The sequence below is a fragment of the Cnephaeus nilssonii genome, assembly GCF_951640355.1.
Source record: "Cnephaeus nilssonii genome assembly, chromosome: 1".
In the NCBI taxonomy this organism is placed as follows: domain Eukaryota; kingdom Metazoa; phylum Chordata; class Mammalia; order Chiroptera; family Vespertilionidae; genus Cnephaeus; species Cnephaeus nilssonii.
Genome location: NC_137072.1, coordinates 90,540,728 through 90,556,123, shown reverse-complemented (window position 1 = coordinate 90,556,123; position 15,396 = coordinate 90,540,728). Strand labels below are relative to the sequence as shown.

Here is a 15,396-nt window from a genome sequence, read left to right as displayed (position 1 = left end):
CATTAAACACATTTTTTTCTGCACTTTTAGGCTCGAAGAGCAGTTCAGAAGAATATGGTGTTTATTGATCAAAACAGAGTTATGCTTAAATATCTCCTACCTTTGAATGAAATTGTGGTGGATTTTTATGATTCTTTGAAATCCTTGTCTTCTGGATATGCTAGGTAATGGGCAATTCAGATACTTAAACAGTTGTGTGTGTTTTAAATATTGACCAGCAAGAGTATCTTATTACTCTTCCTATTTTGCCTAGCAATTAACATGGTATCTTTCATACAGTAAATGCTTAATGATGTTTGTTGAAGAAAGAAAGGATTTTAGCAACACTTTAGGCAATAATCTGGTTTTAGAGAATATTAATATCAATCACCCTGCAACCGTTGTGGTTTAGGAACCAAACATTTGCAGCTGTAGGTACCAGCTTGTTTTAAAATTATGACAATAGGAATATATTTGTTCTTGTCCATAATTGGAAAGACATGCAGGCATAATTGAGATTTTCTTTCATTGGACTGCCGTTTTATAAGTTAAACCTGTGTTTTGATTAGCATGTAAGCTTTGACCATATTATTAATATTAATATTAAGCCCTAACCGGTTTGGCTCAGTGGGTAGAGTGTCGGCCTGGGGACTGAAGGGTCCTGGGTTCGATTCCGGTCAAGGGCATGTACCTGGGTTGCAGGCTCATCCCCAGTAGGGGGCGTGCACGAGGCAGCTGATCGATGCTTCTCTCTCATCGATGTTTCTAACTCTATCTCTCTCCCTTCCTCTCTGTAAAAAATCGATAAAATATATATTAAAAACTAATAATATTTGACACTAAGTGCTTATATGTGCTAGGCTCTGTTCTAAACACTTTTTAGGTACAGGTCAAGCTCTTTACATGTATTAACTCATTTCATCCTCAAAAAAGCCCTGTGAAGGTTCAAACTGAAAAACCAAATCTGAAATCCATAAGTCTCATTTATTAATGGCTCTTTGTCAATGCCATAGCATTTATTTAAGGGGAAATAGAAAACTACACAGAAAACCTTATGAATCTGAGAAGAATCCATTAATATATACTATTGTTTACAGCCAGCCAGTTGCTGGGAGGGAACATTGTAAAGAAGGTGACATTTGCCTTCAGTGATCCATTTTCCTAGCCTGGCTTATCAGTTTCTTTCCCTTCTCCCTTTAGAGGATGCTCCCCTGCCTTTGACCCTCATCTCACAAAGTAAAAAGATGATGAAGTTTGGCCCTGACTGGGTAGCTCAGTTGTTTAGAGTATCATTTGGATACTCCAAGGTTGTGGGTTCCATCCCTGGTCAGGGTACCGTAAAAAAAAAAAAAAAAAAGATGAGATTTGTTCCTTACTGTGATCAGTTATATTCATTCATCTGGAATGTATAGGTAATATTTTGATGGAAAGTTAAATCTTTGTGGGGAGGTATGGTGGTGTAGAAAAAAAGATGTTTTGACTTTTTACAGAGAGGAAGGGAGAGGGATAGAAAGCCAGAAACATCGAAACATCGACCAGCTGCCTCCTGCACACCCCCCACCGGGGATGTGCTCGCAACCAAGGTACATGCCCTTGACCGGAATCGAACCTGGGACCTTTCAGTCCGCAGGCCGACGCTCTATCCACTGAGCCAAACCGGTTTTGGCAAGATGTTTTGAAAAGAAAAAAAATTAATCTATTACTTGAACATTTTTCCTTGTTAGTTTTGATTACGAAGATGCAGGCTACCAGACTGCAGAACTTGTAAAAATGGATATTCTACTGAATGGAAATTTTGTAGAAGAGCTGATCACTATTGTACACAAGTAAGTAGAATAGAAACTGGTCATGAAATGTGAAAGTAACCACTGTTGACATATTTTTATTTAGTTATTGGTTGCTCTATTTGACAGCTACATTTTGAAAATTTAAAGGTAATTAATTAAATTTCCCTGTACTAGTTTTTGTTTCCATTTTTTTTTCATGCTTCTCTTTTCAAATTGTTAAAATATAAAAAGATACTAGAGTTATGATAATCAAAAGAATAGTGTCCTGGGAAGAAATGTTTTGATTACTATGTAAGATGAAGTAAAAGAAATTTTTTTTTGAATTTTATAATAGGTGTAGAATTGAGAATAAAAAGTTTTTCTCTTCGTAAGGAATTTATAATAATGAAAATTGAAATAACCTAGATGTTCAAGAAGTAGCGGATTGATTAAAATAAATTATGGAGCACTCATATATTCTGTTTTAAGTCATTAAGACTAAACTGTAAATTATTATTTAGTGACATGAAAATGCTCATTAAGTAAAATGGTAGAATAAACTATAATCTGAACTGTAAAAATCAAGTCTATAGAAAAATTAGAAGGGCATCATTCTAATATGTTTAACAGTGGTTTTGTATAGGTGAAGGTAAGGGCATTAAGAATGGTTTTTATTCCCTCATGTATGTTTTTTTATATTTTCTGTAATAAATCATGTTATTTTTGCAATAATCAGAGAGTAAGTGATAATATGTGTTTACTAGAGGCCCAGTGCACGAAATTCATGCACAGGTAGGGTCCCTAGGCCTGGGTGGTGATCAGGGCCCATTTGTGGGGTGACCAGCGGGGCGGGGCGATTGGGGCCTCTGCTCGTACCCACCTTGGCCTGGCGCAGCCCACTCACCTGCTCCACCATCCTGCTGCAGTCCTGCTCTCGTCAGGCCCCATCAGGATGGCAGCATCTCCAATGCTGCCCCCTGCCAGCACCGCATAGCCGATGCCTGCTGTGTTCTGTGCCACCCCCTGGTGGTCAGCGCACGTCTAACTCCCAGTCAGTTGAACTCCCGCCCATGGGGACAATTTGCATATTAGCCTTTTATTGTATAGGAGGATGATAAATGAGGTCCATTTGAACCTCTTTAAGGAATCACCTTTATATTGATTGATTATGCATATGGACTAGAATATTACTTAAACATTCTTACTTAGTATAAGTAAATAATTTTCTCTCTTCAGAGACAAAGCACATACTGTTGGCAAAGCCATATGTGAACGTCTGAAGGATTCTCTTCCTAGGCAGCTGTTTGAAATAGCAATCCAAGCTGCTATTGGAAGTAAAATCATTGCAAGAGAAACGTGAGTTGAATTCATTTTTGTTACTGGTGGGTTTTAGAAATAATAAACCCAGGAAATGAAATGTTGAAAAATTTAACTTAACTTTGGCCTAAGCCAGTGATTTTCAACGGGTGTGCTGCAAGACTTTTTAAAACATGCAAGCCTGTCTGGCGTGGCTCAGTTGAGTGTTGCCCTATGAATCAGGTGGTCACGGTTTGATTCCCTAACGGCACATGCCTGGGTTACAGGCTCCATCCCCAATGTGGGGCGTGTAGGAGGCAGCCGATCAATGATTATCATCATTAATATTTCTATCTCTCCCTCTTCCTTCCTCTCTGAAATCAATAAAAACATATGAAGCAAAACAAAACATGCAATACATAACTATTTAGTCAGGGGCAGTGACCTCTTTTCCCTTAAGATTGTCAAATAAAAAATGGATAATGGCCAACACAATAGCCATCTGATGTAAGTGAATCAAAGTATACTTTTTTTTTTGTGAGATCGGCAAAAAATACATTTTTTGGTGTGCTGCAGAATTTTAGTAATTAGTTTGTGTGTGCCATGAGATGAAAAAGGTTGAAAATCACTGGGTTACTAGTAAGCTTTATTAGTACTTGTAGAAACAATCTCATAATTCCACTAATTTAAGTGATGATTGTTACTTTTAATTATTTATATAACACTTTGGGGTGATATTATTCATATGTATTAATAGGATATATATGGGTTGGAGGAATTGCTTAATTTTCACTTATTTTACAGAATGATTATTGAGTTTCCTGGGTAAAGTTTTTATGGTTTTAGCCCTTTAAGTAGATTATCAACTAACCAGAGGCTCGGTGCATGAAAATTCATGTACTGGAGTGGGGGTCCCTTAGCCTGGCCTGCCCCTTCTCACAGTCTGGGAGCCCTCAGGGGCAGGAGGCGACCCGGCAATCAGGGGAAGGCGACACCCCCATCACACCTCTGCTGCTGCCACTCCCGGCAACACAAGCCTCGGCCGGCTCTGATTACCTGAGCCTTGGGCGTCCCTGGGCAGCTGGGGAGCCGCCATCCGAGGCTTGCCTGCACCTCGGGCTGGCTCTGGGCGACTGGGGGGCTGAGAGGACTGGGGGACTCCGGAGGCAGACACACAGAGCAGCTGGACCTGCCTGGGAGTGGGCCTGGCCATGCCATGCACCTGCTACCCTGTCAGGGCTGAGGGGACTGGGCGCCACCATATTGTGGCTGTGGGCACCACCATCTTTGAGGGTGCGGCAGTCAATTAGCATATTCCCTCCTTATTGGCTGTGGGCGCCGCCATCCTTGTTGGGGCATGATGGTCAATTAGAATATTCCTGCTTTATTACATAGGATAGGAACTGAAACTAAAAAGGTTTTGGAGATACTCTTCCAAAAGACAAAACTAAGTTACAGTTTTTATTAGAAGCATTCCTCCGAGTTAATCAGGTTGTAAATCAGAGAGGTGAGAGAGGAATGCTAATCTCATGTTAAGCTTTTGCTTTCTATAATACAGACTTCACATGTGATACTGGAGACATGGAAGATAGGCTAATTTGTATAGGAAATTGGTCTTTCATTGTACATGATGTGTAAATCAGAGCATTGAAGAAGCTGCTCTGCTAGTAACAGAAAGTACAGAAAATATCTTGCAGTGATTCCCTATTTTCCCCCCTTGATTGAATAATTCTGGGAAATCAGAATTATCTCCTCACATGGAAATCGCTATTCAATTCTTGTTTAACACAAATCTAATGTATTAGTGGTAGTAAAATACAACCATGATTTTTATATAGTCTTGGAAACAAATTTTATGCCAATATTTGCAATGAGTTTAATTTTCTAACACCATTTTGCTTTAGAGTTGGTTATTTTGTGTTGCATGAATACCTACAGGTTAGAAAGGAGTTGATAACCTGGGAATATCCTGAAAAGTGCAATTTAAATAGGTAGCAAGCGTAAGGATGCTGAGGTAGACAATAAAGAAAATATAGATTTTTATATTTTATGGAATACATAAAAATGGAGCTGTTATCCAATTTCTTACTTTCCAAAATTCTCAGCCACATTACAGAAGTAGATTAGTTTATAACTGCTTGAATGGATATATTAAAATTTAGTTTACCCTAAAGTGGGTTCTGTAAAACTAATATATTGTTCTTTATGTTCCTAGTCATTGTTGACCCACATTAGGTGAAATTAGTAATGAAATAATAACCATTTGTAATTAATTTTTTTGAAAGTAGAAGTGGTAGTGTTTTTACGTTGAGCCAGAAATTACCTTACATCTATACTAATAAAAGGGTAATATGCTAATTAGACCTTCTGGACATCCTTCCAGACAAAGCCATGGTGGTGGGGCCAAGGCATAGACGGTTAGGGGTGATCAGGCCAGGAGGGGAGGGCAGTTGGGGGTGATCAGGCTAGTGGGGGGGCAGTTGGGGGCGAGCAGGCTGGCGGGGGGGGGCAGTTGGGGGCTAGCAGGCCAGCAGAGGGGGGCCAGTTGGGGGCGAGCAGGCTAGTGGGGGGGCAGTTGGGGGCTAGCAGGCTGGCAGGGGCAGGCAGTTGGGGGTGAGCAGGCTGGCGGGGGGGGCAGTTGGGTGCAACCGGGCCAGCAAGGGGGGCAGTTGGGGGCACTTGGGCTGGCAGGGGAGGGCAGTTGGGGGCGATCGGGCCAGCAGGGGAGCAGTTAGGTGTCAATCAGGCTGGCAGGGGAGTGGTTAGGGGATGATCAGGCTGGCAGGCAGAAGCAGTTAGGGGCAATCAGGCAGGCAGACAGGTGAGTGGTTGGGAGCCAGCAGTCCTGGATTGTGAGAGGGATGTCCAACTGCCGGTTTAGGCCTGATCCCCAAGGGGTCCCAGATTGCAGAGGGTACAGGCTGGGCTGAGAGACAACCGCCCCGCCCCGTGCATGAATTTTGTGCACCGGGCCACTAGTAATTCTTATAATCAAGGTCATACCATGCTTGAATTTGGCTTCATCAATGCTACCCACAGTCTTGACCTTTTTCATTCTTAATAAAATATACACTGAGTGGCCAGATTATTATGATCTCTGGATGCATAATCTGGCCACTCAGTGTGTGTGTGTGTGTGTGTATATATATATATATATGTGTGTGTGTGTGTGTGTGTGTGTGTGTGTGTGTGTGTGTGTGTATTAAGAGGCCCAGTACATGAATTCATGCATGCCGGGTGGGGGGGTTCCGGCCAGCCTGGCCAGGGGGAGGGGACATGGGTGGTTGGCCAGCCTGCCTGCTGGTCGAGGGGACAATTTATATATTAGCCTTTTATTATATAGGATATACACTGAGTGGCCAGATTATTTTGTGTTCAGAGTCATACTAATCTGGCCACTCAGTGTATGTTGGTACTTATGTTGAATTCATTTTCTATTTTATCTTAAATATATGAAACTAAAATAAGAGTATTTGAGCTATCTAATTATTTACTTATGGCAGTTTTACATAGGTCTGACCCGATTATTTAAATTTTTAATAAAGAGGAGAATTTGAAAATAAAGTACTTTTAAATAGTATAATGAAGTTATGTACTTATACAACATTTTCTCTTTTACAGTGTGAAAGCCTATAGGAAAAATGTTTTGGCAAAATGTGTACGTACCTACCTGTATTCTGTTTTGTAATAATAGTTCTGTTTTATGAGTTTAAAATTAAGGGGGTATACATATATTGGTTTCTGTTGTTGGTTTTTATAATACCCTTTTATTTCATCTCTAAGTTTTCTTTTTAAATTGGTAAATTTCACCTTTACTATGATTGTATATTCATTTTGTGTTCTTAAATATTTTTCATCTTATTTATAAAAATTTCCTTATGTAGAACACTATCTAAGAAAGTATTTTATAACACGTTTGTTGATCTAATTTATAAGGAAAGATTTTGTCTAAATAGTGGAAGGAGTATGGGATTGAAATTCACCTCTCTATTATTTTGCCAAGTTTGCTGTCTGTCTATTTAAAAAAAGTATTCTTAGCTCAGTTATGAGAATCAAATGATGAATACTATTTCTAAACTCTTTGCACAGGGACTGGTACATATAAGCCTATGTATGTTTCTGTATTAGGCTCCAGCTATATATAAGTAATCCAAAATTTCAAGCCTTGAATCAGTAAGGAGATTGATAGCTCTTCCTTGACATGGGTAATGTAGTACTGGGTTTCCTTGGGGATCTTCATCTCCATCCAAAAATAAATAAAGCCTTAATCATTCTTAAAGGCAGTAAAATTGGGATCCGCTAGGAAGAGGCCTAGAGAGGTATCTTTGCAGATATCTTCCTCATGAACTCATGGATAATAATTGTAAGGTTGTTGTATTGATGTCACTATGTAATTGTATGATTTTTCTATGGAGTGATCTGGACTTCCAATTTTTAAAATATTTTTCAGTATGGTGGTGATATTACCCGGAAAATGAAGCTTTTAAAGAGACAAGCAGAAGGAAAGAAAAAACTGAGGAAGGTTGGCAACATAGAAGTTCCTAAAGATGCTTTTATAAAAGTTCTGAAGACCCAAACTGATAAATAATTGGTGCGAAAATATAAGGAATTTTATTAATTAAAAGTTGTGTGTCCTTTAGTTTTTCTTGTAAGTTTATAACATGTTGACAGCAGAATTAAAATTATAAAATTTGATTATTACTTTCAGGGTTTTTAGATATAAATAACCATTTGGCTTTTCTTTGAAGGGTACTAGTAAGTGGATAAGGCTTGGACTCTGAAGGCATATCGTCTGGTTTCAAATTTCTGTTCCACCACTTACTAGCAAGGTAAATTACTTACCTCTCTTAGTCTGTTTACTCTAATAAAATCAGGTTAAACTATACTTACCTCTATAGGTTGTTAAATGAGATAATATGGTTGAAATATTCAGAAGAGTGCATGACACACAGTAAGTGCTCAATGAATCTTAACTACACTGAGTGGCCAGATTATTATAATCTCTGAACGCATCATAATCTGGCCAGTGTATATCCTATATAATAAAAGGCTAATATGCAAATTGTCCCCTCAACCAGGATTTCAACCAGCAGGCAAGCCGGACAACCGCCCATGACCCCTGCTCCTGGCCAGGCTGGCCGGACCCCACCCATGCACGAATTCATGCACCGGGCCTCTTAATATATATATATATATATATATATATATATATATATATATATATATATATATGCGCGCGCGTGCACTCTTTCTCTCTCCCCCTCTCTCTCTCTCTCTCTCTCTCTCTCTGAGTGGCCAGATTATATTATTATGCGTTCAGAGATCATAATAATCTGGCCACTCAGTGTATTTTGTTTTCATGCATACTTTTTCTGACACTAAGAAGGCCCCATACTTAAAAAAATCTAATTCAAGACCATGGTAGAAATATTTTCAAAATCACCAAAAGTATCAATTTGTTGTTAGCTGGATAAATTCAGTGATATATATGAGTCAATTATTAAGTAAAGTCACATAACATACTACCTAGATGTGCTCTAGTTTTTGATAAAATTTTTGTCACTTTGACACTGGATGGTTTACATACAGGTTGGGGCAAAGGAAGGTTTACAATTTTTATGGAAAATAATATCATACTTATAAATAGTAACAAGAATAAACTATGTTTCACGTAATCACAACTGTAAACCTATTTTTGCCCCACACTGTATATATACATCTAAGTTAAAATAAAGGTAGGGCTGTCTTAATTTTTGATCATTGAAATGCAGTTGTGCAAAGTGATAGGGGTTTGGTATTAGCAGCAGCTGTTATTAATGGCAGTTTAGTAATTATTGTCTAGATTTCATAATTGAGACTGAGCTTTATTGCTAGTAGTAACTTACTTGAGGTCACACAGGCAGTAAGTGGCCATCTTACTTCAAAGCATGTCTCTTGACTTCCATGTTTATTCAATGAACAGACCAGAGGGCAGATTATTTTACTGTAGATAAAATACAGTTGGACCCTTGAACAATGCAAGGGTTAAAGGCACTGATCACCTGCAGTCAAAAATCCATGCTTAACTTAAATTGGCTCTCTATATATGCAGTTTCCAATTGACCCTTGAACAATGCGTTTAAACTAAGAGGGTCGGTTGAACTCTGCAGGCTAATTGAAAAAAATCTGCTTATAAGTGGACCTACCCAGTTCAAACCCAGGTTAAGAGTCACGTGTAATTTAGCTATTGATTTTTGTCCTTTTCCTTGACTGAACTGGATAAGGTAAATATCTTTGAGGGATAAGACTATCAGTGAATTTTATACCATGGTTATTACATGATCATTTTAAGGTAGTGGGGATTTACTTAAAATTGTATATAAGGGGTAAAATAACTTGTGATTTAGTCCTAGTTAAATTAGCTCAGATATCTCCCCTCTCCTTTTTATCTCTAATAAAATAGGTGAAATATGAGACACATGACAACAGTATTTTGGAAATGGCACTATATTTGAAACTAGAAAAGCATTTAAATACAGTTTAAACAAAGTGTTCTGTTCTATTATTAGGAAAAAGTTACACGTTACTGGGCACGTATTATGCACCATGTATTGACTATTTGGTATTCGTGCTTTATTAGAATGTCTTCAATTTGGATACATTCTCTTCCTTTAACCTCTGACTCTTTAAGAAATAGTTTTAGCAATAAAGGTATAAAAAAGTACTTTTCAAAATTTTTAGCATAAGTTTAAGTTCTCTCCTTTGGCCATAATCTCAAATAGATGGTTTTCATGATTTAAAGTTGTATACCTTCTAAGTATATCCCCCAGAAGACCTTATATTTTTAAGAAATTTGCAAACATTTAAATATTATAAACTATGAGTATTGGAATGCCCATCATTTATTGGGTTAAAATGTGATAGCTACTGTGTTGAGCTCTATAAGCATTCGCTCATTCAATCTATACAACAATCAAGGTACAGGCACTATTGCCATCCCATGTTTTAGGGGAAGAAATTCAGACTTTGTATTGTCTGACATCAGTCATTGACAGAGCTAGAGTTCAAATAGTCGTTTCTTTCTCCAATCCACAATTCTTAGCTACCGTGCTTTTTTACCTCTTATGGAAATACCTTCAATAGGTTTCTTAGTTCTTTAACAGCAGCTTAGCCCTGAGTTAAGGAGCTAGAGTGGCCAGAAAGCAGTTTGCTGAGGAGCTTGAGTGCATGGACCCAACCTAGCCTCCTAATATCGGAGGCAGTAATGGAAAGATCTAGACTGTATTTCCACTAACACATGTAAAGCACAGTAATAACTGGTGAACCATGCACCAAAACAGGTAGCTCTTTAACTAAGATACTACATGACCTTCTAAGGTAGGGTAGTTTGTAGTAACCCATACTTAATTAACAAGTGTGACTGGAAGATGATACTGATTGAGTAGTCATTTACTAACCATTTATAACACTTAAGGCTATTACAGCTTCATTATTTAAATCCATTATGGAATTAAAGCAGTATATTTTATCCTAACAGTTTTATTTCTTTTTATTTAACTTCTAATTTATTTGCTGTTTAAGTTTTTTAGGAACTTCACTATAAACACATGTCAATCACAAAGGCGATTAAGCGGTTACATAAGTAATGCTTCTTCTACTGGATGGGCTTATAACATGCAAAATATTCAGAGGAAAAGGAGCAAGATTAAGAGACAATAGGCAGACTTATTGTCTTTTAACTTAAATCTCCTAATTGCATGATGGTAACAAACAAAAAGTTAAATGCAGGCTCAATAGCCACTATTAATTGTTGGAATCTCTCAGATGCATGTGTTTAATTTCACTTCTGGAAATAAAATTTAGATACTAGCAACTTATATTTGTTTATTACAAGCTTTATTGGAATTAAAGATAGAAATAATTTTCTTTTATTTGTAGTTTAATGATGCAAGTTTTTATGGCAATTTAAAATAGTTTACAGTAATTACTTACATATATATATATATACTTCATTATATTATCCTTTTAGACATATGTAAGGAATAAAGCTAATCATTTATGAAGTTTAACAATCAGAAAATTTTCTTTAAAATAATTTCCTTAAGTGTGTTAATGTAGGTATAAAGCTCATAATTGCCAAAATACTTACATTAAAAGCATGAACCCAAGTCATTAAATAAAAACAAGAGCACATTTGTAAAAAAGGTGCACAAAAATCATGCTCTTATACATACTTTCCAGAAGGGCGTATATGTACTTTTAGGCACTGTCTTCTCTTTAGATTTTCTGTACCTACAATATATAGCAGGACTTTGGATGTCCAGATGCTACTGCAGGAAGATGACTAAGGCAACCACGTGCAGAAAGCTTGTGTAATGCGCAGAAAAATGTAAGATAGCATTTCACAAGTAAAGGTTTGCAGTGATAGTTGTGTCTTCATGTGATCAAAAAATAAAATCTAACAATGCCACTTGAGTCATATGAATGTACTTATGTACAAAATCTTCACCTTTAAAAAGACTTTTTAGGCTAGCTGGCGTGGCTCAGTGGTTGAGTATCGTGGAGTTCACGGTTCGATTCCAGGTCAGGGCATATGCCTGGGTTGCGGACTTGATTCGCAGTGTGGAACATGCAGGAGGCAGCCAGTCAATGATTCTCTCTCATCATTGATGTTTTTATCTCTCTCTCCCTGTCCCTTCCTCTCTGAAATCAATAAAAATATTTTTTAAAAGACTTTTTAAATGTTTAAAACAGACATTTCATTTCTGTGCTGTTTTACAGAGTGGCTATGTGGCTTCTGGACTTGAAATAAATAGCTGGTTAATTATGAGACGCAACTACTTCTAACCCTAGTATAAAATAGACACATTCTAAATATGGAATGTAACATAGATATTGGACTTGAAAAGTGACAGTCTTTAAAAACTCGTGTTTTATCATATTGCATAGCTGCAAATGCATCTGTTATAGAAGTTCTGTTCATTCAAGCAGAATTTTGCTCCAATCTCCTTCAGTTCCTTCTTTCATACTGTACAGTGGATCCACAAGTTTATTGTGCACATGCATTAAACCTTAAAGAAAAAAAGCACAGTTCTAATACTTTAAATTTTGAACTATATCTCATTTACATTAAACAAAATATTTTATAAGATAAAATAAGCATATAGGTTTCCATCTGATATAAAATTATTTATTTTAAAAATACAAATAGAGACATTTCAAAATGTTTAAACTACCTACTAAATACCAATTTACAATACTTAGGAATCTAGAACTAGAATTTGTACAAGTTCTTTCGGAGTAACCAGAAGTAGGAGCAGTTCTTGTGTTCAGAGCTTCGGTATGACAAAATGACAGATTTTTATACTGACTTGGTTAATACATTTTAATTACACTAGAGGCCCGATGCACGAAAATTCGTGCAGAGTAGGCCTGCCTTCCCCCGGCTGCTGGCACTGGCTTCCCTCTGGCACCCAGGACCCCGGCTTCCCTCCTTGGACCGCCAGCAGGCACCCAGGACACAGGCTGCTTCCCTCCTCCGGCCACCCACAGGCACCCAGGACCTGGGCTGGCTTCCCTCTGGCCCCGGCTTCATCAGGAAGGGCGTCCGGTCCAATTAGCATATTCAATCCTCGCTCATTTCCTTTACCAGACTCCAATGCAAGGCTCAGAACTGTTTTACCTAGGGTAGCTTTAATTCCTCGGTAGAATACTGTATATCCATTAATCTGGCAAGTTAATTTCCATTGTTTTGACATGTATATTTACAATAGGAGTTGATTACAAGCCACACCAAGGGGGGGTTTACTAAAACAATACAGAAGAGAACCTATATTAAACGCTAATTTCCAAGTAGACTTAAATTTCATCTTATAATTGGTATGCTTGTAAATTATTATTCTTAAAGCTTCTTGGGAAATATCTCCCAGTTATTAATGTCTTAATACACACATACTCTCTTTCTTTGGGGGAAACAAAAAAAATTGTCCCAATTAGTGAACTAAAGATTTTATATTTTGGAAGTTAAAGACATGAATTAAATTTTCCAATTAAGAACAAAGGCTGGGGAAAGGGTCTCAATGCAATTTTCTCAGGAAATGGTATTATTGGATTGGGGAGACAGGGCACTTCTTGGTTAGTAAGTAGATGGTCCTTGTTCGAAAATCTGCAAAAGCACTCTAAAATCTAAACTGTGAGGAAGACCTGCTTTTAAGAAAAAGGCAAGGCCAGGAACATGCAAAGAACACTGAAGTATTCATGTATTAGGAGAAAAACCAGAAGCAGAGAGTCTTAACCCTTTGCACTCGCTTTTTTCTCGATTCCTTTAATCTAATGCTAACCGTGTCGAGTCACACTCGACATCTGAGTGCAAAAGGTTAAAAGGAGAGAAGACAGAACATTCATTAGTTCAAGATGACAAAATGCTAACTGCCCAATAGCCTACTTCAGTGTCTAATCAGCAGCTTAAATTTAACAAGGTCCAGACCCATTTGTTCCCTTGCAAACCATTTCTTTGAAAGTCTGGTATATGGTGTTACGCTCTGATGAACTGCTAAAGCAGACCACTACAATCTAGTTTTTCTCTTTTTAAATTCAGCAAGACCAGTTTGCACTAGATGCTCCTTGACTTAGATGGAGTTACCCCTCACTAAACTCATAAGTTGAAAATACTTTAAATTGAAAATGCACTTAAAATATTCCATAGAGTATGGGTTGTTTACCCTCATGATCACATGGCAGATGGGGCTGCCCTGCATAACAAGAGTATTTTACTGAGTATCAGTATCCCAGAACAAGATCAGAACTCAAGGTAGTTTCTCCTGAATGCATATCACACTTCTTGCACCATTGTAAAGTCAAAGTGAGGGGCTGTCTGTACTTTCAAAATATATCCCCAACTAGAGGCCCGATGCACGAAATTCATGCAGGGGGTGTGTGTGTGGGGGGTCCCTCAGCCCAGCCTGCACCCTCACACAATCTGGGACTCCTCACTCATAACTGCCCGCCTGCTTGCTCCTTACCACTTGGATCACCACTCCTTAGCACTGCCGCAGAGGCAGGAGAGGCTGTGCTAGCCAGCCGTGAGCCTGGCTTCTGGCTAAGCGGCGCTCTCGCTGTGGGAGTGCACTGACCACCAGGGGGGTAGCTCCCAGGGGGTAGCTCCTGAGTTAAGCATCTGCCCCCCTGGTGGTCAGTGCGTGTCATAGCAGCCAGTCATTCCACCGTTATGGTCTCTGGGCTTTTATATGATAGATTAGCCACAGTTCATCTCCCCACTACTACCCTAGTTGTAGCCACTCTTCAAATCTAAATCAGTTACTTACAATTCCCTACTTTGACTCATTTACTCCATCCCATAATAGTTTCTGCACAGCAGGCAACCTAGCCTTTTTAAAACAGAAACTGGATTATACCATTTCCCTATTTAAAATTCTCCAATTGCTCTGGCCACTTGCAAAATAAAATTGGATTTTATTCTGTTGTCTTTATCCATCTGACCTCATGTCCTCTCCCTTTCCCACTTTTATGCTGTACTCATCCCTAGGTTTGTTGCTGTTACCGCAGAAAAGCTAAACTTGGTTCCATTGCAGGATTTGTATACTTGATTCAGCCTGGAATGCTCTTCTCCTTGAGTGAAGTATGACTGTCTCCTTTTTGTTTATTAGGTGTTAGCCCAAATGTCAACTTAAAATATTCATGCCACTTCACTTTCTTAAAAGCAATTTTCATTCTTAGAAAATAGGATTCTCTACCATGTTTCCAACTAGAAACTAGGTCCAGGACCACATATTCGCTGCCTTAAGTCCTGGGCCTATAAAGATCATTGCATATAGTGGAAGCACAATAAACATTTATTTTTAAAAGTCTATGAAGGCCCTGGCTGGTATGGCCCAGTTGGGCATCTTCCAGTGCACCAAAAGGTTGTGGATTCAATTCCCAGTCAGGGCATATGCCTGGGTTGTGGGCTCAATCTCCAATAGAGGGCAAGCAGGAGGCAGCCACCAATTGATGTTATGCTCTCACATGGACATTCTTCCTCTCCTTTCTTTAAAAATCAGTAAACTGCTCTTAAAAAAAATAATAAAAAATATGCCCAGCTGGTGTGTCTCAGTGGTTGAACATCGACCTATGAACCAGGAGGTCAGCAGTTCAATTGCCGGTCAGGGCACGTGCCTGGGTTGTGGGCTTAATGCCCAGTATGGATCGTGTGGGAGATAGCCGATCAATGATTCTCTCTCATCATTGATGCTCTCTCTCTAACCTTCTTCTCTGAAATCAATAAAAATATATTTTAAAAAATAATAGAAAAAGTGAAGGTTTAATGAGATGGTGATAATCAGTAGCTTTTTAAAATATAAAATCAAGATGGAACAGA

General features: G+C 38.4%; 2 protein-coding genes across 5 annotated transcripts in view; one reads left to right on the top strand and one right to left on the bottom strand.

The window, feature by feature from the left end:
- Positions 1-15,396, top strand: part of GUF1 (GTP binding elongation factor GUF1) — a 30,567-nt gene that overhangs the window by 12,687 nt on the left and 2,484 nt on the right. The window contains exons 13-18 of one of the 4 annotated variants that reach the window (XR_013813592.1): positions 31-164; positions 1,704-1,805; positions 2,982-3,101; positions 6,663-6,699; positions 7,492-7,689; positions 7,790-7,870. Coding sequence is in view for 1 of the 4 variants with exons in the window: in XM_079772617.1 (XP_079628743.1) it covers positions 31-164; positions 1,704-1,805; positions 2,982-3,101; positions 6,663-6,699; positions 7,492-7,629 (531 nt within the window). In the remaining 3 variants the exon portion in view is untranslated. Of the gene's footprint in view, positions 1-30; positions 165-1,703; positions 1,806-2,981; positions 3,102-6,662; positions 6,700-7,491; positions 8,202-15,396 lie in introns of those variants that run through there. The other 3 variants (XR_013813594.1, XR_013813593.1, XM_079772617.1) reach the window with 3 other exon arrangements.
- GNPDA2 (glucosamine-6-phosphate deaminase 2) overlaps positions 8,319-15,396 on the bottom strand; it is a 28,931-nt gene continuing 21,853 nt past the window's right edge. The window contains exon 7 of the mRNA XM_079772632.1: positions 8,319-12,091. Coding sequence (XP_079628758.1) covers positions 12,000-12,091 — 92 coding nt within the window. The 3' untranslated portion in view covers positions 8,319-11,999. The remainder of the gene's footprint in view (positions 12,092-15,396) is intronic.